The sequence below is a fragment of the Procambarus clarkii genome, chromosome 72, assembly GCF_040958095.1.
Source record: "Procambarus clarkii isolate CNS0578487 chromosome 72, FALCON_Pclarkii_2.0, whole genome shotgun sequence".
Taxonomy (NCBI): domain Eukaryota; kingdom Metazoa; phylum Arthropoda; class Malacostraca; order Decapoda; family Cambaridae; genus Procambarus; species Procambarus clarkii.
The window spans coordinates 10,854,339-10,880,018 of NC_091221.1; the positions used below are offsets into that span (position 1 = coordinate 10,854,339).

General features: G+C 44.2%; 2 protein-coding genes and 1 pseudogene across 4 annotated transcripts; 1 reads left to right on the plus strand and 2 right to left on the minus strand.

Annotated features, from left to right (window-relative positions):
• Positions 1-5,806: 5,806 nt before the first annotated feature.
• LOC123773709 (actin-1-like) lies at positions 5,807-8,665 on the plus strand. Its single transcript, XM_069312496.1, has 3 exons — positions 5,807-5,961; positions 7,125-7,263; positions 7,373-8,665. The coding sequence occupies exons 2-3, from the start codon at positions 7,138-7,140 to the stop codon at positions 8,375-8,377; spliced, it is 1,131 nt and encodes a 376-aa protein (XP_069168597.1). The 5' UTR covers positions 5,807-5,961; positions 7,125-7,137; the 3' UTR covers positions 8,378-8,665.
• Positions 8,666-10,580: 1,915 nt separating this feature from the next.
• Positions 10,581-23,226, minus strand: LOC123773705 (actin-1-like). 3 transcript variants are annotated; one of them, XM_069312494.1, is made up of 3 exons: positions 23,113-23,226; positions 11,843-11,981; positions 10,581-11,701 (listed from the first exon to the last, which is right to left on the minus strand). In XM_069312494.1, exons 2-3 carry the CDS (start codon positions 11,966-11,968, stop codon positions 10,694-10,696), a joined length of 1,134 nt encoding a protein of 377 aa, XP_069168595.1. In that variant the 5' UTR covers positions 11,969-11,981; positions 23,113-23,226; the 3' UTR covers positions 10,581-10,693. The 3 variants fall into 3 exon arrangements, with proteins under 3 accessions (XP_069168595.1, XP_069168594.1, XP_069168596.1); XM_069312493.1 differs by lacking the exon at positions 23,113-23,226 and adding an exon at positions 14,500-14,654; XM_069312495.1 differs by lacking the exon at positions 23,113-23,226 and having other exon boundaries at positions 10,581-11,718; positions 11,843-11,982.
• On the minus strand, positions 18,912-22,239 carry LOC123773707 (actin-1-like; annotated as a pseudogene).
• Positions 23,227-25,680: the final 2,454 nt, after the last annotated feature.

The window sequence follows — 25,680 nt, forward strand, 5'->3', positions numbered from 1 at the left end:
TCATATGATGATATGATATCATGATATTCCTCCCCTCCCCCCAATACACTTCACTAGCTCCGGTACGGGGAATCATGAGAAAGGGAGACACAACAAAGGGGGGGGGGGGGAGGGAATCCTCCACATACAGCTAAACGCCAAGAGACGAACCTGGAACTGTATACCAAGTGAGGTAAAACACACTGAAGTGCGTTTTGATTGATTGATTGATGAAGATTAAGCCACCCAAGAGGTAGCACGGGCATGAATAGCCTGTAAGTGGTGGCCCTTTTGAGCCATTACCAGTATCAAGAGCTGATACTGGAGATCTGTGGAGGTGCGACTGCACCCTGCGTGACGGGAGATGTCTCCCGTGAAAAAAAGTGCTTTTTGTCTCACCTTCCCTTTTATAACCAGCAGGCAACCAAACCCGGCCGCTGATTGGTTGACATTCACCCTAAAATTCAACCCCATTGGTTAACATTTTGCGAGTCTGAAGTGTCACTTGTCAATGACCAACAGCCACTCCTTCACTTCCCCAAATACGAACGCGTCTAATGAACCAATAATGATCCCTAGCCTGAATGTTTGAAGTTGATAATTTCAAAATCTAATTCGCAAACCAAATACAACATTCTATTGTAAAATTGCAACAGAACAACAGGTACAACAGAGCAACATTTGTAATATAATCGGCAGTGAAGTAGTAATCGTCCGTCAGTCAAGAACTATTAATGGCCGCTCGACAACTGCAATATAGAATAAATGCAATAACATAAAGAAACCCAAAGTTCCGGACACAACACGGGATGATGTTAAATATTTGTTTTCAATTGCCCTTTGATATTGCTCGTTAATGACAAATTAAGTGATTTTAATTTATTGATCCTATACCCATCCTACAGATCAATGGGTATAGGATCCACTACCGCGCACATGATGGGTATGGGGTCCAGTACCGCCTACAGGATGAGTATAGATTCCACTACCGCCCACAGGATGGGTATGGAGTCCATTACCGCCCACAGGATGGGTATGGAGTCCATTACCGCCCACAGGATGGGTATGGAGTCCATTACCGCCCACAGGACGGGTATGGGGTCCATTACCACCCAAAGGATGGGTATGGGGTCCATTACCGCCCACAGGACAGGTATCGGGGTCACTAACCCCCATATCTGTGCGGTAGTGGACCCCATACCAATCCTGTGAATGGTAATGGACCCCATACTCATCCTATGGGCGGTTGTAGGCCCCATACCTATCCTACATGTGGTAATGGACACATTACCCATCCTGTTGATGGTAGTGGACCCCATACCCACCCTGTGAACGGTACTGGCCCCCCCATACCCATTATGTGGGCGGCAGTGGACCATAAATCCATCCACGTGGCGGTAGTGGACCCCATACCCATCTAATAGGTGGCAATGATCCTCGTACCCATCCTGTGGGCAGCAGTGGACCCCATACCCATCCAACAGGTAGTAGACCCAATACCCATTCAACAGGCTGAAGTGGACCCCATACCTATCCTTTTGGGTGGCAGTGTACCTCATAAGAGTAGAGCATTCTGTGCTCAGTCCCACAAGGTGTCTGTGGTCTTCAGTAGGATGTAGCTGATCTGTGATATTCCAATAGGATGGAAAATGGTACGTAAATCTCATACCAGAAATGGGAATGGAACAATAACAATTATCATTAAAATTTGATAAACAGACTATTCTGGTGTTCACAGCAATATGGGACGGGTACAATGGGACGGGTACGATGGGAAGGGTACGATGGGACGGGTACTGTAGGACGGATACGATGGGACGGGTACGATGGGACGGGTATTATGAGACGGGTATTATGGGTCGTGAGAAAGGGTTAGTGCCTGGTGATATAGTGTTATACTGATTACAAAGATCTAAGTATCTTGAGAGGTGATAAGCCTTGCCCTGGCGTGGAACCTGGCCTTATATGGTAATGAATTGAGCGATGACCATATTTGGTAATGTTAATGGCGGGTCTGAGGTGAACTGGGGCGAACTGCCCTTATCAGAGGAGCCCTGGGTGGTGGTGGGGCACTTCACCCCCGGTGATAAGACCTATAGTAAGCTCATGATAAGATAACACCAGCATACACTCATCATTCAATAAATATGACATGATATACTATGCAAGGTTGCATTGCTTGTAAATGTAATATTTATTGAGTGTTCCTCAGTGTAGTGGTGTATAACTTGTTTGGGTAAACTAGTGTATTCCTCTTTTATGTGTAGAAATATCCTTTCATTAAAACATTGCCCGCCTACACGTTGGGTATAGGATGCCTCTGTGATCTTGCCACCACCGCCCACATAATGGGTAACGGGGGGATCTCTGTGACTGCCACCACCACCCACATAATGGGTAACGGGGAGTCTCTGTGACTGCCACCACCACCCACATAATGGGTAACGGGGGGATCTCTGTGACTGCCACCACCACCCACATAATGGGTAACGGGCGTCTCTGTGACTGCCACCACCGCCCACATAATGGGTAACGGGCGTCTCTGTGACTGCCACCACCGCCCACATTATGGGTAACGGGGCGTCTCTGTGACTGCCACCACCGCCCACATAATAGGTAACGGGGAGTCTCTGTGACTGCCACCACCGCCCACATAATAGGTAACGGGGGGATCTCTGTGACTGCCACCACCGCCCACATAATGGGTAACGGGGGGATCTCTGTGACTGCCACCACCGCCCACATAATGGGTAACGGGGGGATCTCTGTGACTGCCACCACCACCCACATAATGGGTAACGGGGGGATCTCTGTGACTGCCACCACCACCCACATAATGGGTAACGGGGGGATCTCTGTGACTGCCACCACCACCCACATAATGGGTAACGGGGGGATCTCTGTGACTGCCACCACCACCCACATAATGGGTAACAGGGCGCCTCTGTGACTGCCACCACCGCCCACATAATGGGTAACGGGGGGATCTCTGTGACTGCCACCACCGCCCACATAATGGGTAACGGGGGGATCTCTGTGACTGCCACCACCACCCACATAATGGGTAACGGGGGGATCTCTGTGACTGCCACCACCACCCACATAATGGGTAACGGGGGGATCTCTGTGACTGCCACCACCGCCCACATAATGGGTAACGGGGGGATCTCTGTGACTGCCACCACCACCCACATAATGGGTAACGGGGGGATCTCTGTGACTGCCACCACCGCCCACATAATGGGTAACGGGCGTCTCTGTGACTGCCACCACCGCCCACATAATGGGTAACGGGCGCCTCTGTGACTGCCACCACCACCCACATAATGGGTAACAGGCGTCTCTGTGACTGCCACCACCACCACCCACATAATGGGTAAGCAGAGAATAACGAATTGATGCTTCTTCGAAATATTCTATACGTCACATTTTTCCAATAGAAATAATATATATATTTAAGTTATACATTCATATATAATAATAATAATAATAATAATAATAATAATAATAATAATAATAATAATAATAATAACAATATAATTTAAATGGTACATTCTGAAATCTTTGAGAAAGAAGTTGTCGAACTTCGTGCGAGGCTTTGCCACCTCTTGAAAATAAATTTCCGTTCCTGTCGCAGAGATGAAACCTAAATAGATTTAGTTCCAGAATAAAAATACACTCATAGCGTTATTTTTCCCCCTCTCATATCTGTCTTTCGTACATCATTTCATTTGTTTTGTAGTTGTTCATGTCTCCACAAAAAAATCACACAATGGAACTTCCGTCAAGTTCAAGTTCAAGTATGTTTATTGAGACAAGAAAAAAATACATCTCAAAGGGATAGAGTAGCTTAGGCTATTTCTACCCCCCGAAGGAACTTCCGTCAAAAGTCTGAAATGAATTTCCGGTTGTAGTAAGCAAGAGGCGTCACCACAGGAAGTGGTTGAAGCCTAGGTGGGTTCGGGAAGCCTCGTTCCCCGCCTCAAGGGGACGAGGCGGCATGATAAGCCAAGATAACACACGCAAGTGGGACAATAATCCACCTCTACGATAACATTTACCCGTCAAGGAGGAACCTCGAATATAAAAAAAGCTCTAGGGACTTAGTAATGTGTGTCATTCCAAACATTGAAATACTTGTTATTATCACTTATTTGCTTGGATTTACCTGAATTTATATCCTGATGAATTTTAAACTGGATAATGTCTTCCGTGAGTAAGGGATTCCATACATTTTTAGCCTTTGGGGAAAAAAAACTCCACATCCTACTCTCTATGTCACCATATGATGTCAGGAAACTGTGGAGACATAATCCTCACGTCTATGTCCATTTACTTACGTATTTTAAGTGTTAATTCCTGTAAAAGCTTGACTTATTGCACGTAAGTTAAGCTTTCGACAAAGCTTATAATATATATAATATATTTTATTTTATTTTATTTTATTTTATTTTTATTTTATTTTATATATGCAGCGAGATATCCGTTCGCCTGAGCAGGAGGCAAAGTAATAATTAATTATAATAATTCATTGTGTCGGGGGAACAGGAACCCAAAGTGTATTCATACACGTGTGGGTGAATATTGAATAGTGTTATAGGTGTATAATTCCTATCATCGAGGACAGTGGTGGTGTGCTTCACCGTCTCCACCATGGTAGTGGTGGAGGTGTTCTTCACCATCTCCACCATGGTAGTGGTGGAGGAGTTCTTCACCATCTCCACCATGGTAGTGGTGGAGGAGTTCCTCACCGTCTCCACCATGGTAGTGGTGGAGGTGTTCCTCACCATCTCCACCATGGTAGTGGTGGAGGAGTTCTTCACCATCTCCACCATGGTAGTGGTGGAGGAGTTCTTCACCGTCTCCACCATGGTAGTGGTGGAGGTGTTCCTCACCATCTCCACCATGGTAGTGGTGGAGGAGTTCTTCACCGTCTCCACCATGGTAGTGGTGGAGGTGTTCTTCACCATCTCCACCATGGTAGTGGTGGAGGTGTTCTTCACCATCTCCACCATGGTAGTGGTGGAGGAGTTCTTCACCGTCTCCACCATGGTAGTGGTGGAGGTGTTCTTCACCATCTCCACCATGGTAGTGGTGGAGGAGTTCTTCACCATCTCCACCATGGTAGTGGCGGAGGAGTTCTTCACCGTCTCCACCATGGTAGTGGTGGAGGTGTTCCTCACCATCTCCACCATGGTAGTGGTGGAGGAGTTCTTCACCGTCTCCACCATGGTAGTGGTGGAGGTGTTCTTCACCGTCTCCACCATGGTAGTGGTGGAGGTGTTCCTCACCGTCTCCACCATGGTAGTGGTGGAGGTGTTCCTCACCGTCTCCACCATGGTAGTGGTGGTCTAATGCAGTGGTTCCGTTCCTTCAGTCTCTTGCCATATCTACTTCAGAATGTATTTATTGTATTAGGTTATATTATTTTTTTGGGGGGAAAGGGGTATGGGAGTGTGGGTGTGAGTGAGTGAGTGTGTGTGTGTGTGTGTGTGTGTGTGTGTGTGTGTGTGTGTGTGTGTGTGTGTGTGTGTGTGTGTGTGTGTGTGTGTGTGTGTGAGTGGGGAGAGAGTGCAGTGTGGGTGTAGGCGTGCTGGTGTGTGTGTGTATACTTACCTAGTTGTGCTTGTGGGGGTTGAACTCTGGCTCTTTGGTCCGGCCTCTCAATTGTCAATCAACCTCCCGTATGTATGGTAGGAGGTATGTATGTATGTATGTATGTGCGTACATGCATACGCATTCATAAAAATATGTCTACTAATCTGACTCACCAAACATGCTGTTCCATTTACCAAATTGGTTCCTGATTTCAATATCCAATCACATTAGGAGAGATAAGAAGGCGCGACCAAATATGGTAACATCAGCGGCACGGCTTGCGTCAGAGATAAGGTATAAGAACTATGCAGCCGGGTACTGGAGCGCATTCACTCCCTGGCAGCCGAGCACTCGAGTACTCACCACCTTCACCTCTCACTAACGGTAAGACATGAACTCTTGTTATATCAGTTTTGGTTAAGAGTTGTTAGCAGAGCCAGAGATCTCCTACGACACATAAAAAATATCATATAGTCATTAAATATCTCCAGTCAATTCAAAAATTAGGCCACATTTGATCTATTTCATATACCTCTAACCCACCGAACACTCAAATATAGAAAATGCGTTCATAATAAGTTCAAGTATGTTTATTGAGACAATAAGATATACAAAAATGATAAAGTAGCTTAGGCTATTTCTACCCTCCATGGCGTTCCTAACAACAAAAGCAATAACGGTCAGCTGACGCCGTAAGCCTATCATGCAGCCCTCGCTCTCAAGTGCATATTCACTCCAAAACACGTCTATTTTTACCTGTTGCTCCTGTATTACCCGAAAATGACAACAGCAATGTTCAAGGATTGTCGTATAAACTACTGACGTGCCATTGTGACACGTCTCCCAACATCCCCAACTGTGCAGTCATCGCGAGGATGAACACTTCGTGCAAACTGCATCTACCATGAAGAAAATACCCCATGGTTCATCTTGATACCCCCATGGTTCATCTTGTTACCCTCATGGTTCATCTTGATACTCCATGGTTCATCTTGAAACATTGGGATAGGCTAACTGTAAGCGTCTGCACGCCAATCTCGGACAGATAGACAGACAGACAAAAAACAGAGAATGAGACGGGGAGGTTTCCATGAGTTTATGGACGCTCGAGACAGTTCACCTGTAGTTAAGTTGCCTTTGCTGGAATAGTGAGATGCCTTTTGTTTGCAGAAGTAGTTCAATTGACTTTCATTCACACCTAAAGAAATTCTTGCCCAAGAGAAACACACAGCTCACTAATGCCACGATTTAGTGATATTCTTTTGTGTAAACATTTCGATGTTGATTGCTTAAAGTTACAGCTTTACTACACAATTATTATTAATAATACAAACTTTAATGAGAGGCCTTTAATAATAAGCATTTTGAGTATGAAAAAATACATATGAACGTTGCACAAAGCCAGCTAGTAGCCAATAAAGATCTGTCCAGAAATTGTACTGAACCTTTAAATTGGGGATCACCAATGTACTTTCAGAATATATAATTTATATACCAGGATTGATCGGTAACGTCCATCATGTTTAACAGCTGTAACATTCTTGCAGAACGAACACCACCATGTGTGACGACGAAGTAGCCGCGCTGGTTGTGGACAATGGCTCTGGCATGTGCAAGGCAGGTTTTGCTGGGGACGACGCCCCCAGAGCTGTCTTCCCCTCCATCGTTGGAAGACCTCGCCACCAGGTGAGTTTTCGGTATTTATTTATTAATTATGGAAGCTTACTGATGTTATATTGCAAAGTTTAACAACATCTTTTCCAAAATCAAAATGTTTACGATGTCTTCCTTCCAGGGAGTGATGGTGGGCATGGGTCAGAAGGACTCGTACGTCGGTGATGAGGCACAAAGTAAACGTGGTATCCTGACGCTCAAATATCCCATTGAGCACGGCATTGTTACCAACTGGGACGACATGGAGAAGATCTGGCATCACACATTCTACAACGAGTTGCGCGTAGCCCCAGAGGAGCACCCAGTTTTATTGACAGAGGCTCCCCTCAACCCTAAGGCCAACCGCGAGAAGATGACTCAAATTATGTTCGAAACCTTCAACACTCCTGCTATGTATGTGTCAATCCAGGCTGTCCTCTCCCTTTATGCCTCCGGTCGTACTACTGGTATTGTTATGGACTCTGGAGATGGCGTGTCTCACACTGTTCCTATCTATGAAGGATACGCTCTCCCTCACGCTATTTTGCGTCTGGATTTGGCTGGTCGAGACCTGACTGACTACCTCATGACCATCCTTACCGAGCGTGGCTACACCTTCACAACCACCGCAGAGAGAGAAATTGTTCGAGACATCAAAGAGAAGCTTTGCTATGTCGCCCTCGATTTCGAGGAAGAGATGGCTACCTCAACTCAGTCTTCATCTCTCGAGAAGTCTTACGAACTTCCCGACGGTCAGGTTATTACCATCGCCAACGAGAGGTTCCGCTGCCCTGAGGCTATGTTCCAGCCTTCCTTCCTTGGCATGGAAAGTGCTGGCATCCATGAGACCACCTATAATTCCATCATGAAGTGTGATGTTGATATTCGTAAGGACCTGTACGCAAACACTGTATTGTCTGGTGGCACCACCATGTTTCCTGGTATTGCTGACAGGATGCAAAAGGAAATTACTGCCCTGGCACCATCCACCATGAAGATTAAGATAATTGCGCCACCAGAGCGTAAGTATTCAGTATGGATCGGCGGTTCCATCCTAGCTTCCCTTTCCACCTTCCAGCAGATGTGGATCAGCAAGCAAGAATATGATGAATCTGGACCATCCATTGTACACAGGAAGTGTTTCTAAGCCCACTGACGAAAAACTGAAGCCAAGTATCAATTAAAATATAAGGTACATACAGTATATATAATATATATATATCATTAGTTTTACATGTAATTGTAAGGACAGAATATAAATAAAGATTTTTCTAATAAACTGAATTTGATTTCTTCGGAGATAGCAGGAGTTGCTTCCTTGAGACCACAAATATACAAACACATTACCATGTTTTTCACTGTCATGTGGTGGTGAAGAAATAGTATTATAATAAAAGATGATTACTAGTATAATGAATAAACTATCCCTCTTGTATTCGTTATATCATTCCTAAAGCCCTGGCTAAGTGGGACTGATTGGGCTTCAATCCTTAACACACCCTGTTCGCTCAGAAGCAATTGGGGACCTACTGTAGTTGTAAACAGACTGGCGATTCGTGTTCCAGGGGAAAATGCTTGGGTTTGGCTCGAGATGAGCAATGGGGAAAGATAAAGCTCTAAGCTTACCAACAGGAGTCATTACTCGTGTACACCTGAGCATACCTGTTATGTTTGCTTATATTTGGACTACTGTATCCAAGGAGGGACTCCTCAGCTTCAGGACATATTTGCTGTGGAGAAGGTCCATCACCGGGCGACAAAAATCATCCGGGGACAAAGTCGACTTTCATACCAAGAACAGTTGAGAGCCACAGAACTAAATATACTGTAACCCATCCACGACAATTTGGAGGATATTGATCCAGGCCACTTCTTTAAAAGGTTTAATGTGACACATACAAGTACCAACGGCTTTAGGAAAATAGGAGATGCTTATTCGCCCGTAGGGTTATAAACCCATGGAACCGCCTACCCGCCAAAGTCGTAAATATCGAAACATTGCTGCAGCTCAAAATACTGCTGGATAAAATCAGAACAAATAGGGGGGCCCATTACAACCCGCCGCCTTCCTGTCCTCCCGAGGCCACTGGGGAGATTTTTTTGGGGAGGTACACACGTAAATTCAGGTGAAACATAAGTTCATTATTTCTGATGTTTGCTTCTCCTAGCTTAAAGACAGCAACATACAGAAGCTGGTTGTAAGATCAGAGGAGGTAGAAGCAAGTGTCTCTCTCAAGCAAGTGTCCCGCCCTCATAAACAAAGCCGTGTGCTCGTAAACCCAGCGGCCAGCCTTTATTTACCAACCCGTCCTCAGGTCCGCTCGTTAAAGCAGCGGCCTGATGCGCATGGAGTCTGTCATGGCCCACAGGATGGATATGGGGGTCTGTCATGGCCCACAGGATGGGTATGGAGTCTGTCATGGCCCACAGGATGGGTATGGAGTCTGTCATGGCCCACAGGATGGGTATGGAGTCTGTCATGGCCCACAGGTTGGGTATGAGGGTATGTCATGGCCCACAGGATGGGTATGAGGGTCTGTCATGGCCCACAGGATGAGTATGAGGGTCTGTCATTGGCCACAGGATGGGTATGTGGGTCTGTCATGGCCCACAGGATGGATATGGAGTCTGTCATGGCCCACAAGATGGGTATGAGGGTCTGTCATGGCCCACAGGATGGGTATGAGGGTCTGTCATGGCCCACAGGATGGGTATGAGGGTCTGTCATGGCCCACAGGATGAGTATGAGGGTCTGTCATTGCCCACAGGATGGGTATGGGGGGTCTGTCATTGGCCTTAGATGGGTATGGGGGACTGTCATAGCCTTAGGATGGGTATGGGGGGTCTGTCATTGGCCTTAGATGGGTATATGGGTCTGTCACTGCCCGTAGGATGGGTATGTGGGTCTGTCACTGCCCGTAGGATGGGTATGAGAGTCTGTCACTGGCCGTAGGATGGGTATGTGGGTCTGTCACTACTCACAGGATATATATAGGGTCCTTAAATAGCAATTCAAACTAGCTAAACTGGTTCATTGCCTAACCAGTGCTGGCGGGCTGAGATGCAAGACTAATGTTGAAGTTACAGGCAGCAGCATTCGTTTATTGCAATTGTTGAGGAGTTGACTGTATGGAACATAACTCCTGTGACTTGAGTCTCAGGGTTCGCACCCTATTACACATTTATTGATAAGATCCGCTTCATTATCCTGCATATATTTACTCAGGTATTATGTATAATCAATTTTAAATGTAGTTAGTACGTACTGCTACACATGTCACTTTAAAGTCAGCTCGTGGTTGTCTTATACTTAAGCAGTTTTAATCGTCACAGAATAAATAATATTAATGTTAGTATATAAAGGTTTTTATTCAATCCCGTCCTTACAGTTACATGCAAAGCAAATATATATGTGTATTTTCATTGATACTCTGTTCTGTTTTTTTTTTTTTGTCAGAGCAGCTTAGGAACACTTCCTGTGAACAATGGATGGTCCAGATTCATCATATTCTTGCTTGCTGATCCACATCTGCTGGAAGGTTGAGTGGGAAGCTAGCATGGAACCGCCGACCCATACTGAATGCTTACGCTCTAGAGGCACACTTATCTTAATCTTCATGGTGGATGGTGCCAGGGCAGTAATTTCCTTTTGCAATCTCTCAGCAGTGCCTGGAAACATGGTAGTGCCACCAGACAGCACTGAGTTGCAGTACAGCTTCCTACGGAGGTCGACATCACACTTCATGATGGAATTATACATGATCTCATGGATGCCAGCAGTTTCCATGCCAAGGAAGGAAGGCTGGAACATAGCCTCAGGGCAGCGGAACCTCTCGTTGCCGATGGTAATGACCTGACCGTCGGGAAGTTCGTAAGACTTCTCGAGAGATGAAGACTGAGTTGAGGTAGCCATCTCTTTCTCGAAGTCGAGGGCGACATAGCAAAGCTTCTCTTTGATGTCACGAACAATTTCTCTCTCTGCGGTGGTTGTGAAGGTGTAGCCACGCTCGGTAAGGATGGTCATGAGGTAGTCTGTCAGGTCTCGACCAGCCAAATGATACTGACGCAAAATAGCATGAGACAGAGCGTGTCCTTCATAGATGGGGACAGTGTGTGACACGCCATCACCAGAGTCCAGTACAATACCATTGTTCCGACCAGAGGCGAACAGGGAGAGAACAGCTTGGAGAGAAACGTACATAGCTGGAGAGTTAAAAGTTTCAAAAATAATCTGGGACATCTTCTCGCGGTTGGCCTTTGGGTTGAAGGGAACCTCGGTCAATAAAATTGGGCGTTTATCTGGGGCTACGCGCAGTTCATTGTAGAATGTGTGATGCCAGATCTTCTCCATGTCGTCCCAGTTGGTAACAATGCCGTGCTCAATGGGATATTTAAGCTTCAGGATATCCCACTTGCGTAATGCCTCATCACCGACGTACGAGTCCTTCCGACCCGTGCCCACCATCCCACTCTGGAGTGCATAAACTTCTAGTCATGCGACTTATTAGTATTGAGATCAGTAACATATTATACTATATCATTGATCGTATCGTTGATGTATATTATTGCAATCAAACAATATGTCCAATAATCATAAAAGGATGTTTCTCACCTGGTGACGAGGTCTCCCGACGATAGAAGGGAACACAGCTCTGGGTGCATCGTCTCCCGCAAACCCTGCCTTACTTAGCCCGGAGCCATTGTCTACAACCAGGGCTGGGATCTCCTTGTCACACATGTTGGTGTTCGGGCTGTGAGAGTTTAAACTGGTGAACCTCAAGGACCATAATGGTGAGGCCATGGTACATATAATTAGATTATTAACTATACATTCAGCTCCAGCAGGAGCCGTGCCTCCGGTAACGTAATATTAGTTCGTAAAACAGTAAATAGACACTTCGTAAAACATTTTTTTGGTCACATAAAGAGGTGAGAGTCTGCCCTAACTTGTCCTGTAGATGCATGACTTCTCAACCTGAGGTAATGTAGACTTTTCATTATGGTAATGGATAATAGACACAAATTATAATACATAAACGTTCCATGCAAATAAATATAATAAATATTACAATTATTAAAATATTGGAAGAGCTGTTCATATGGATGAAGACGTAGGTGGAGCAATTTACAGGAGAAGAATAACATAAAAGTCTGGTGTGTGAGCTGTAGCCCCTTAAGGCTGATGAAAGGTTTTCTGTATCATCTTAACAAATATTTAGGTTGTCAACCTTTTGAGAAATTCATCAGTAACCATTACTTGCCACGAACACGCCACAGAAGTGGGATACCCTAAGGTAGTGTTCCCCATGGTGGCGTACCCTAAGGTAGTGTTCCTCCCCATAGTCGAGTATCATCCTTATCAACAACGCTCCAAATAAAAGACGCAACATGTGACTAATAGAAAAGGCTTCATTTGCAAGACCTTGGCAGGACAATTTCAATGATCGTTTCTTCCAAAATTCCCAGTTATGGAACCTGTTTCAGCAACAGGATTACGACCAAAACAGTTACTCAACAGTTCAAACACCTCGCAAATAAATGGCCTTTAGCAAAACAGAAATAAAGTTGACGGAAAACGGATGGGTTATAGCCATTGTTTAGTCAAGAATAGGCTTCTGCATGGTATGCCATATGAAGCTCAGTAAGGTTATCAGATCTCCTTTAAGCGAAAGGCTATAGGCAGTTCATGCAGTTACCAAACCAATTACTAGCCAGACTCAAGAGTGTTACCGAGTCTGATAACATCAACAATCTGATGCTTTTGACTAGACTCGCCCGCCACTGGAGAGGGTGGTTCGTCGTGGCTTGAGCTCCCCAGTCGTTGCTTGGCGCTGAGTGTGGCAGGCGTTGTTTGCTGTGTTGGCGCCATGGGGACCCCACCTTTCCCCTGTTCGCCGCTCTGAGATCGTGGGTCTGGAGTTTTCTGGACGTGTCTTACTTTGCTTTTGATGTAGTTCTGTTGGATATGCTGCGTGTTAGGTGGCCGATGAGTATGACCTCCAACTGTTGACTACCCATCGAGCACTTGTGAAGTTTCACTCTGCAGCGGTGTATCGGGACTTCGTGAACCGGTACGAGGGACGTTCGTTTATACTCCATGGGGACGGTGGGACTGTCACTGTATCTAACCGCTGCTGCTCTGTGACGTATGTGGCGCTGCATGGTGTGCCTTTTGAATTCTCGGAGGCCCTGTTTTGGAGATTCTTTGGCCAGGTTGGTGCCGTGGTATCGCTACGTTTGAACTCTATCTCTTCCAGACTGTGGCGAGGTGTCTCGTGTGGTACCTGGACCCGAACAGGTGACTTGAGCCTTGCGGCTCAAGTCACCTGTTCCCTCCACGGTTACCTTGCTGGGCTACACTATGCGGCCCTTCTATGCCGGGCCGCCACAAACATGTTTTCGTTGTGACCTTGAAGGGCACCAGGCGGCCGCTTGTACTGGGGTGGCGGCTGCTCCTGTTAACTTATTTAGAGAAGAGGATTTCCCCCCGTTGGTGGAGCAGGACCTGTTGCCTTGTGATGGAGTGGGTGGGGAGGTTTCCTTCCCGTCTGCTGTCCCGGTGGTGGTCCCGGGTTCCTCGGCTGGTGGGCTGGTATGTACGGATAGTGGTGTATGTGACGGGGTGGTGGTGTGTGCGGTCCCCCCCCCTCCCTCTGCCGTCTTCCTCGTCACTTCCGATGGATTCCTTGCCTATACACGCCTCTTCTCCTCTGCCAGATTCGGCATCCCCGTGGGCTTCCTCACCTGTGCTGGTCTCTTCCCTCCTGCCAGCTGCACCTGTTATTTCTCCAGTTCCGGTTTCCTCTGTAGGTGGTGGTCTCGTCCCCCGTGTCGTCGAGGTTGAAATTCTGAGGGGTCGTGCTCCCCCGGATATGGGGCAGCCTGCCGATGGCTCTTTTTGGGCGCTCCCTGCAGGGGAGTGACAGCTCCGACGATCAACGGCCTGTCCCTAAGCGTTCTCGTATGGATAGGGATGCGTCGCCTCCACAGGCATGGGCTGACGAGTATGACATGTGGTTGACGATGCTATGGGTGGCTCTGTGCTGCCTCCTGCTGGTGGCTTCCCTCCGTGGGCGGTTGCCCCTGGTGATCGCAACCTCGTCGTGGTCTTGACGAAAGATGTGCGCCTGGGGGCCTCGATCCTGTTCCCGGTGGTGGGGGATCTGGCGTGTCTGAGCCCCCCACACCCCGTGCGCGGGGCTCTGTCACTCTGTAACATTATAATCTACAAGAACGTACACAAATGCATGTAAAATAACATATACTCACCGTTAGTAGCGTTAGATACGAAGCTGGTGATAGTAATTTGGTGATCGCTTGTCAGCGACTGGGCGCCAACTCAACGCTGGCTAGTTCTTACTTATTTATCTATGGCGCAATCTGTCTCGCCTTACCGCCATATTTGGTAACTACATCTTATCTGTGTAGCATGGTTATTTTAAGTATCAATCAATCACTGTTATTTGACTTAACTACCCAATTTACCAGCTGTGCCTTGGTCCAGAATCTATACGAAAAGCCTTATTATTTAATATTTTAATAATTGTAATATATCGTAATATTTGAATAATAATAATAATAATAGTTTATTTAGTTTATTCACAAACAGGTGCATTGGGTTAGTGAGATTACTTAAGACGGATATCAAAGATATATTTATTTCTGGTGCGGTGCTCATGGGTTCTATAACACCTATTAAGGAAAAGTTTCAGATCAAGATTAGCATTTAGGAACAAGGTTTTGTACATGTAGATAGCACATGAGAATGTGTGGAGTGAGTGTATGTTTAGCATGTTAAGGGACTTAAATAAAGGGGCGTGTGTGTCTGAAGACAGAGTTTGTTATAGTTTGTATGAAAGTTTGTTATAGTTTGAATTGAGTTTGTATGAAAACAGTTTGTAACGTACGATTATATTACGTTTGTTGGGTTGATTAGATACACAGTGTTTAGTGAGTATTTATTTAGTAGTCCTGGATACAGCAGTGTCGTAGACGTTGAGACGAAGCCTGGAGCAGAGCAGAGAGCTGAGTGAGGCCGGAGTCGTGGAGCTCTATGTGGGAGAGCGTGGCGGCTCGATTGGGAATTGCGAGTGTCTGAACTCGGGGAGCGAGAACGTTGTAGCTGGATGCGGTCGTAGTCTGCTGTCTTCTCTGTGTCGAAGCTGTAGCGTCTTGGGTCGATTAGAACTGCCCACGCCGAGTACTACATTCTTGACTGGAGATTGTACTGTTTTCTATTCATCAAATCGTTGCTTATATGGTGATTACACCTCAGCTTCCTCCAACAAGGTGAGACGAGTATTACCTGTTATTGGGGAAAGGGCTGTAGCTTCTGTAATTAGTGCTAATTAGTTATCATATTAAGATAATGAGATAATGGAGCGAGTATAAGATTAACTCCTTACCTTGAGGTTACCTTGAGGTGCTTCCGGGGCTCAGCGTCCCCGCGGCCCTGTCGTTGACCAGGCCTCCTGGTTGCTGGACTGATCAACCAGGCTGTTAGACGCGGCTGCTCGCAGCCTGACGTATGAGTCACAGCCTGGTTACAAGTTCGCTACAAGTTCATGTACTTTGTGTCATCCATTACAACAGGAAAATCCAATTATCTCAGTTTGAGAAACAATGCAACCACAGAACACGTTGGGGCAGACCCTCACCTCTTTATGTGAACAAAAAACATTTTTACGAAGTGTCTGTTTTCTGTTTTACGAACTAATATTACGTCACCGGAGGCACGGGTCCTGCAGGAGCTGAATGTATAGTTAATAATCTAATTATATGTACCATGGCCTCTCCATTATGGTCCTTGAGGTTCACCAGTTTAAACTCTCACAGCCCGAACACCAACATGTGTGTCAGAACCCATGGGCACCACACCACAAACAAATACCAATTTGATATTCCAAGAGTGCGACTTAACCAAACTAGAAATGCTCTACAAATCAAGGGACCCAGAATGTGGAATAACCTCCCCAATCATGTCAAAAGCTGTACCTCTCTCAACCAGTTTAAGAGTAAACCTCCCACACCTTGCCTGAAACGCTATGTGTATTAGTGGCTTTAGGTTTTGTACGTACTAGCTCTATCTATAAATCCAACATTATGTTTGTAACTCTTCATCAATGTATGTACTTTTACCTGAATATAAATTTGAATTTGAGGAGATCCCAGCCCTGGTTGTGGACAATGGCTCCGGGCTGAGTAAGGCAGGGTTTGCGGGAGACGATGAACCCAAAACTGTGTTCCACTCTATCGTCGGAAGACCTCGGGCCAGATTCACGAAGCAGTTCCGTACGTACTTACGAATGTTTTTCTTCTTAGCAGCTACGTCGGTATTCAGGTAGCCATTTACGTATAAAAATCTTTATAAGTACACCGCCTCGATTTAAGGACGCTCTGAACCACTCGTAGCTTTACGTAAATTGGATATAACTAAATTTTTCTCTACTACACAACACGGAGGATCGATTTTCTTATAAACAAACATATTTGCTGGCGAGTTTCATCAAGAATCAAGACGGAGTCCTTCGTATTATTTATATATGCCTTCTCTGCTTGAAACTTGTAGTAAATATGTCTTTTATGATATTAAAATTAGTTTTATAATAGCAAGGTATTATACCAGTAGTTATTAAGTAAATAAACACTGGTGAACATGAAATATGAGAGAAGTGATGATCTGGGGCTGGTGGGAGCACTGACTATCACCAAATGCCCCTGTTCACCTAGCAATAAGTATAGCTAGGAGGTGTACCTTAGCTATACATACCCATTTTTAATTTATTTTGTTTAGTGTTATTTTGAAATTAAATCTGGGTGAAACATAAAAGAAAAATATGCTGCACAAATGATGTTAGGTTAGGGTAAAAACTTCAAAAACTTTTCTCATTGAATACTTAAACCTATAATTATGACTATATGGACTATTATGACCTGTTAAAAAAAGGGGGAAAGTATGGGTGCAAGAAATCTTCCTGTTACACAATTTGGCTGTGTGTAACAATAAGTAATTATCAAAAGAAGGCACCAAGCCGGGAAGGCTATGTAGCAGTAAGGCAGTGAGGTGAGGCAGCTACTTATTTGAGGAATGCTTATTTTATTGTACTGTATTTACCTTATAAGCTGAAGCAGCTTATTTGGAGGAATACTCAGCTGATTCCTCTACATTTAGCATGGAACAAATTTGTGTCCAAGACATCTTCCTGTTACACAATTTGGCTGTGTGTAATAATAAGTAAGTAATTATCAAAAGAAGGCACCAAGCCAGGAAGGCTATGTAGCAGCATTGTGTGTAACAATAAATAATTTTTTTAACAGATAATGTACCTGTGAGTAAAACAAATCCTGTCAGTTGAAAATTCACCTGTGAGTAAAACTAATCCTGTCAGCTATCAAAATATTGATCCAGTTATTTAAATAAAAAAATATAATGCAACAAATATTTATGGATTGTTTAAACTATTATTTGTACTGTATATCCAAAGAAGTGAAAAACTGAGACATAAAAGAACAATTTTATAAATGATACAAAAGAAATATGACTATTACATATCAACAAGAGATCTTAATGATCCATGGTTAACATGATTTAATCAGGATAATACTGATAATAATAAAACTATAATTTAAACCTTTACTACTGATTTGTTTTATTAAGAAGCTTAGGTATACACACCAATGTGCTGCTACTCTATTCTATATGAAAGATTACACAGTGTAGATAAAAAAAACTAGCTATACGTTCATCTAATACTGCACTCCGATCTCACAGGATAATTAGTCATACATGGAATCAGGGGAGAAAATACCAGATTGAATACAAAAAACAAATCAACTCTGATTAAACAATAACTTCAAGATTTTCACAAGAGGTAAACACTGAATCATGTAACATTATAATTACTCTTTTTCCAATTTCTACAAGACTCCTCTCAAACAATGTATTTTTTTTAACAAGCTTACGTATACACAGCAATGTGCTGCTTCCCTATTCTGTATAAAGGACCACACAGTGTAGATCAAAAACCAGCTACAAGCTCATCCAACATCCTCACCTCACAGGATGGCCAGTCATACATGGAATCAGGAGGGAACAAAATACTTAAGGCTGATCTATGATCCACTAGCAAAATCTGGGTACAGCACAGGAATATCTTCCAATATTCCTGAGTGTATGAAGTAATTACAGAGCTCAAAGTACCTCAAACCATTTGGTTTGACGTCACTGATAACAGGGCAATCATAGATATAGTGTTGGAGAGTATGTCCTCTCAGACATCACACTGGCGTGGGACATCACACAATAAAATGAGACATCACATTGTTTTGGCTGCAACAGCACAAAACTTTTGTACATTCTAGCAAATTTCGCTACTATAGCTGGCGGGCTGAGATGCAAGACTAATGTTGAAGTTACAGGAAGCAGCATTCGTTTATTGCAATTGTTGAAGAGTTGACTGAATGGAACATAACTCCTGTGACTTGAGTCTCAGGGTTCGCACCCTATTACACATTTATTGATAAGATCCGCTTCATTACCCTGCATATATTTACTCAGGTATTATGTATAATCAATTTTAAATGTAGTTAGTACGTACTGCTACACATGTCACTTTAAAGTCAGCTCGTGGTTGTCTTATACTTAAGCAGTTTTAATCGTCACAGAATAAATAATATTCATGTTAGTATATAAAGGTTTTTATTCAATCCCGGCAACGTTACATGCAAAGCAAATATATATGTGTATTTTCATTGATACTCTGTTCTGGTTTTTATTCAGTGGGCTTAGAAACACTTCCTGTGTACAATGGATGGTCCAAATTCGTCATATTCTTGCTTGCTGATCAACATCTGCTGGAAGGGGGAGACGGAAGCTAGGATGGAACCACCGATCCATACTAAATACTTACGCTCTGGTGGCGCAATTATCTTAATCTTCACGGTGGATGGTGCCAGGGCAGTAATTTCTTTCTGCATTCTGTCAGTAATACCAGGAAACATGGTAGTACCACTAGATAATACAATGTTTGCGTACAGGTCCTTATGTATATCGACATCAGAGTTCATGATAGAATTATAGGTGGTCTCATGGATGCCAGCAGTTTCCATGCCAAGGAAGGAAGGCTGGAACATAGCCTCAGGGCTGCGGAACCTCTCGTTGGCGATGGTAATGACCTGACCGTCGGGAAGTTCGTAAGACTTCTCGAGAGATGAAGACTGAGTTGAGGTAGCCATCTCTTCCTCGAAATCGAGGGCGACATAGCAAAGCTTTTCTTTGATGTCAGGAACAATTTCTCTCTCTGCGGTGGTTGTGAAGGTGTAGCCACGCTCGGTAAGGATGGTCATGAGGTAGTCTGTCAGGTCTCGACCAGCCAAATCCAGACGCAAAATAGCGTGAGGCAGAGCGTATCCCTCGTAGATAGGAACAGTGCATGATACTCCATCTCCAGAGTCCAATACAATACCAGTAGTACGACCGGAGGCATAAAGGGAGAGGACAGCCGACATTGACACATACATGGCGGGAGTGTTGAAGGTTTCAAACATGACCTTAGCGGTTAAGGCGGTTAAGGCGGTCGCGGTTAAGCGACCTTAAGGCGGTTGGCCTTAGGGTTGAGGGGAGCTTCTGTCAATAAAACTGGGTGCTCCTCTGGGGATACGCACAACTCGTTGTAGAATGTGTGATGCCAGATCTTCTCCATGTCGTCCCAGTTGGTAACGACGCCGTGCTCAATGGGATATTTGAGCGTCAGGATACCACGTTTGCTCTGTGCCTCATCACCGACGTACCAGTACTTCTGATCCGGGCCAACCATCACACTCTGGGGTGCATAAACTTCTAGTCATGCGACTTATTAGTATTAAGATCAGTAACCCTATTATACTGTATCGTTGATCATATCGGTAATGTATATTATAGCAACCAAAAATATGTCCAATAATCATGAACTAATGTTGCTCACCTAGTGACGAAGTCTCCCGACGATAGAGGGGAACACAGTTCTGGGTGCCTCGTCTCCAGCAAACCCTGCCTTACACACCCCGGAGCCATTGTCCACAACCAGGACTGCGACCTCGTCGTCACACATGTTGGCGTTCGGGCTGTGAGAGTTTAAATTGGTGAAGGTCCTTAGATTATTAACTATACATTCAGCTCCAGTAGGAGCCGTGCCTCCGGTGACGTAATATTAGTTCGTAAAACAGTAAATAGACACTTCGTAATACAGTTTTTTTGGTCTTAAAGAGGTGAGGGTCTGCCCCAACGTGTCCTGTAGATGCATGACTTCTCAACCTGAGGTAATGTAGACTTTTCATTATGGTAATGGATAATAGACACAAATTATAATACATAAACGTTCCATGCAAATAAATATAATAAATATTACAATTATTAAAATATTGGAAGAGCTGTTCATATGGGTGAAGACGTAGGTGGAGCAATTTACAGAGAAGAATAACATAAAGGTCTGGCGTGTGAGCTGTAGCCCCTTAAGGCTGATGAAAGGTTTTCTGTATCATCTTAACAAATATTTAAGTTGCCAAGCTTTCCAGAAATTCATCAGAAACCATTACTTGCCACGAACACTCCACGGTAGTGTTGCCCATGGTGGCGTACCCTAAAGTAGTGTTGCCCATGGTGGCGTACCCTAAAGAAGTGTTGCCCATGGTGGCGTACCCTAAAGAAGTGTTGCCCATGGTGGCGTACCCTAAAGTAGTGTTGCCCATGGTGGCGTACCCTAAAGTAGTGTTGCCCATGGTGGCGTACCCTAAAGTAGTGTTGCCCATGGTGGCGTACCCTAAAGTAGTGTTGCCCATGGTGGCGTACCCTAAAGAAGTGTTGCCCATGGTGGCGTACCCTAAAGTAGTGTTGCCCATGGTGGCGTACCCTAAAGTAGTGTTGCCCATGGTGGCGTACCCTAAAGAAGTGTTGCCCATGGTGGCGTACCCTAAAGAAGTGTTGCCCATGGTGGCGTACCCTAAAGTAGTGTTGCCCATGGTGGCGTACCCTAAAGTAGTGTTGCCCATGGTGGCGTACCCTAAAGTAGTGTTGCCCATGGTGGCGTACCCTAAAGTAGTGTTGCCCATGGTGGCGTACCCTAAAGTGTTGCCCATGGTGGCGTACCCTAAAGTAGTGTTGCCCATGGTGGCGTACCCTAAAGTAGTGTTGCCCATGGTGGCGTACCCTAAAGCAGTGTTGCCCATGGTGGCGTACCCTAAAGTAGTGTTGCCTGTGGTGGGATACCATCCTCATCAATAACGCTGCAATAACGTTGTGTCTCTTGACGTGTTGTGTCAAGAGACACAACACGTGACTAGTAGGAAGGGCTTCATTTGCAAGACCAGGACAATTTAAACGCCCGTTGCATCCAAAATTCTCAGTTATGGAACCTGTTTCAGCAACAGGATTACGACCAAAACAGTCACTCAACAGTTCAAAACACTTCGCAAATAAACGGCCTTTAGCAAAACAGATGTCGGAAAACCCGACACCATTTACAAATATTCAATACAATTGGGAGATAATATTGCTGCTGTTGTGTAAGTAACAAATTAACCCTAGAAATAGTGTTTATTCACCCAGAGAAGACGTGGTGCAGTGGAATTTTCCTCCCGTAGAAACCGGGATATCATCGCCATGTCGCTATTCATTTAACCAGCTATTCTGCTGGGAATTATTCTTAATACCGCAGTCTTTGGACTGTTAATTCAAGTGAAATGTTTTTATGACGTTAACTTAATTATCAGTACCAAAATAGAGTAAATGTGACCTTTGTACCACTTATTGACATCTGGACAAAGAGAGCCAGGCCGGGCGTCAGTGGAGGAGGAGGGCCAGTAGTCTGCCATTGTTAAGGCAACAGGTCGCTGGAGCGAGTTCAGCTCCAATAATTCTCCCTTGGGCGAGGTGTTATGGCGAGTAAATTAGTGCTTCTTCCATCATCTAGGCAAGTGAAGTGTCTTTCCGAAATCTTATCTAGTCATTCCTGGCCAGTAATGTTAGGTAGATAGGCTAATTCCAGTTAGGACATAAGTCAGCGACCAACCCTGCAGAGTGAGTATTATTCTTATCTCTATTTAAATTGGCAATATTTATTCAGATATAGCTGTCATATATATATATATATATATATATATATATATATATATATATATATATATATATATATATATATATATATATATATATATATATATATAGGATTACTGCTATTATATAAGTGGACAATTGAAGAGTAATTAATAGTAACCTAATAACCAGTACATGAGTTGGGAGCCAGCCACACCCACAAAGTGGATCGACTGGCTTATTTATCCGTGCTCCTACTGGGTGTCTAGGACAAAATCAGCCATATAAGATAAGGCCTCTCAATTCCAATTACTAATATAAATGTAGTTTAATACTGTAGTTTGATTGGCTGCATATATATAATAATATAACCCCCCCCCCATGATGTGTAAGGAGATCGATTTGTGAGAATTTGCAGAAATACTTAAACCTCATACAATTTGCTATCGAAATATATAAATTAACGTAAATATAAATTCTATATAAATCTCACAGGTAGGTTCCTTACAACAGATATAAAGTTGAAGGAAAGCCTATGGTTTATAGCTATTGTTTAGTCTGGAATAGGCTTCTGCACAGTATGCCATAGGAAGCTCAGTAAAGTGATCAGACCCCCTTTAAGCGAAAGGCTATAGGCCGTTCGCGCGGTTACCAAACCAATTACTAGCCAGACACAAGAGTGTTACTGAGTCTGATCACGCCAGCAATCTGATACCCTTCCTTCTCATCAAGGAAAGGTATCAAATCTCCTTCACCCTGTTGCATTATACTGTACAAAAACGTGCACAAATGCATGTAAAATAACATATACTCACCCTTAGTAGCGTTAGATACAAAGCTGGTGATAGTGATTTGTTGATCGCTTGTCAGCGACTGGGCTCCAACACTGGTCAAGTTAAGAGGTTACATGTTATCTATGGCGCAATCTGCTTCGCCTTGCCGCCATATTTGGTCACTACATCTTATCTCCCAAGCATGATCATTTTATGCAGGCGACGAGTCACAATAACGTGGCTGAAGTATGTTGACCAGACCACACACTAGAAGTTTAAGGGACGACGACGTTTCTGTCCGTCCTGGACCATTCTCAAGTCGATTGTGATGAGGAGATTGATTGATGATTGATGAAGATTAAGCCACCCAAAAGGTGGCACGGGCATGAATAGCCCGTAAGTGGTGGCCCTTTTAAGCCATTACCAGTATCAAGAGCTGATACTGGAGATCTGTGGAGGTGCGAATGCACCCTGCATGACGGGAGATGTCTCCCTTGTGAATGTGTTAAGATGAAGATGAAGCCACCCAAAAGGTGGCACAGGCATGAATAGCTCGTAAGTGGTGGCCCTTTTGAGCCATCACCAGTATCAATAGATGATACTGGAGATCTGTGGAGGTGCGACTGCACCCTGCGTGACGGGAGATGTCTCCCTGAAGAGGAGGTAGAGACAGGCAATAAATAGGCAAGAGAGAGCTGAGGAGGAAAGTAAGGTGTAGGGGATAGTAGTAATAATGAGAATTGCAGAAGGCCTATTGGCCCATACGAGGCAGCTCCTATTATAACCACCGAAGGAGATAGTAATAGGAATAAGAAAGAGGGAGCGTAGGAGAAGACAATGAACAGAAAAAGGGGAGAAGAGAGAAAGAAAAGGAAAGAGAAAGAAAGATAAATGGAAGGGGAAAGCTTATGTTAAGTCACGTTTGTTAGAAAGATTAGAGCATTTGAGTATATACTGTGAAAGGGAAGAGTCCACAGCAACAAAGCCAGGACTCAAGTTCATATTGGGTACATTGTGTATAAGAGCCGATTCTACAAGACGGCGTCTGTGTAGAGTAGAGGCAGGAAAGATTATTTTGGAGGAAGACCAATCAATGGGATGATTAGAATCCCTCACATGGCAGCAGAAGAGATCATTGTTAGTGTCTGCAGACTTAACACTTCTCTTGTGATCTTTAAGTCTGTCATTCAGTGTACGGCCAGTTTCGCCAAAGTATTGGAGAGGACAAGATGAACAGGAAATAGAGTAGACACCAGCAGCATTAGAAACAGGAGGAGCAGTGCGAACTAGATTGCTACGAAGTGTGTTAGTTTGTCGAAAGGCGAGTTTAATGTCAAGAGGACGAAAGGTATTGGTAAAAGTTTTGAGTTCAGATATGAAGGGAAGGCATAGTACAGTGCTACTAGTGTTGGAAGCAGGTTTAGGATGAAAGAAATTTCTTCTTCAACTTCAACTTCTAGTGTGTGGTCTGGTCAACATGATCATTTTAATTATCAATCTTTGATCACTGTTATTTGACCTAATGCATCTATATCTTTAAGATACTATGTCCATTTTTGAAGACCAGATGCTTAGGGTTTGTTACCACATCGTAACCCAGTAACATGTCACCCACTTAAATGACTGAATTGTAAACATTCCCTTTAGGCTTTCATCAACCTAACGGGTAAATGCAACAGTATTATTTTTGTATCACATGAGTGAGAAAACACTTGTAATTGAATTGTTTTGGATCACAAAGTCAAAATTTGAGGCAAATGTCTATTGAAGCAACAGGAAAAAATATTCATCCCCCGCAAATTATTTTACATAAATTCTAATTGTTTTTATATGTAAATTCGCATATTAATACCGTTAACATGAATTTTAAGTCATCTTATACGACTCAAGAATACGGGACTACGTCACTATTACACCATACACTGTGCTATACACTACTATACATTATACACTATAGTGCTATACACTATACGCACTACATATACCGTGCTGAGCGGAAGCCAGCCTGTTGTTTAAGATTCCCTACCTGGAACAAAAAGTTCCAAGTAGCACGGGCTATGGTGAGCCCGTAGGGAAGCCAGCCGCTTCCATTTTCTAGTACGACAATTTTTGACCTTGTGTAACGCATACGAGCGAAAAGCGACGTTCTTGGTAAGAAAACAGATTGTGTATATAAACAATCAAGGTTTGTATGAGAAAATAATGGCTCATCGTATTAGAAGAGAGCCTGACAGCTGAGTGGACTTCGGATTCGTAGTCCTGAGGTTCCGTGTTCGATCCCCGGTGGAGGCGGAGACAAATGGGCAAAAAGTTTCTTTCACCCTGATGCTCCTGTTACCTAGCAGTAAATAGGTACCTGGGAGTTAGACAGCTGCTACGGGCTGCTTCCTTGGGTTTGTGTAACAAAAAGGAGGCCTGGTCGAGGACCGGGCCGCGGGGACGCTAAGCCTCGAAATCATTTCAAGATAACCTCGTATGGCGCAAGTCAGAGACCGGGCCGCGGGGACGTTGACCCCCGGGAACAACACAAGGTAACGCAAGGTAACGATACGAAAAGATGAACATCTTACAACGCCAACATTAAGAGGGGTGCCATGATACTTGATTCTG

Bases quoted from the DNA above. Each gene is read 5' to 3' on its own strand.
- LOC123773709 (XM_069312496.1), top strand. From the start codon at position 7,138: ATGTGTGACGACGAAGTAGCCGCGCTGGTTGTGGACAATGGCTCTGGC. The intron at 7,264-7,372 runs GTGAGTTTTCGG...TCTTCCTTCCAG, and splicing joins TTGGAAGACCTCGCCACCAG to GGAGTGATGGTGGGCATGGG.
- LOC123773705 (XM_069312494.1), bottom strand. From the start codon at position 11,968: ATGTGTGACAAGGAGATCCCAGCCCTGGTTGTAGACAATGGCTCCGGG. The intron at 11,702-11,842 runs GTGAGAAACATC...TATGCACTCCAG, and splicing joins TCGGGAGACCTCGTCACCAG to AGTGGGATGGTGGGCACGGG.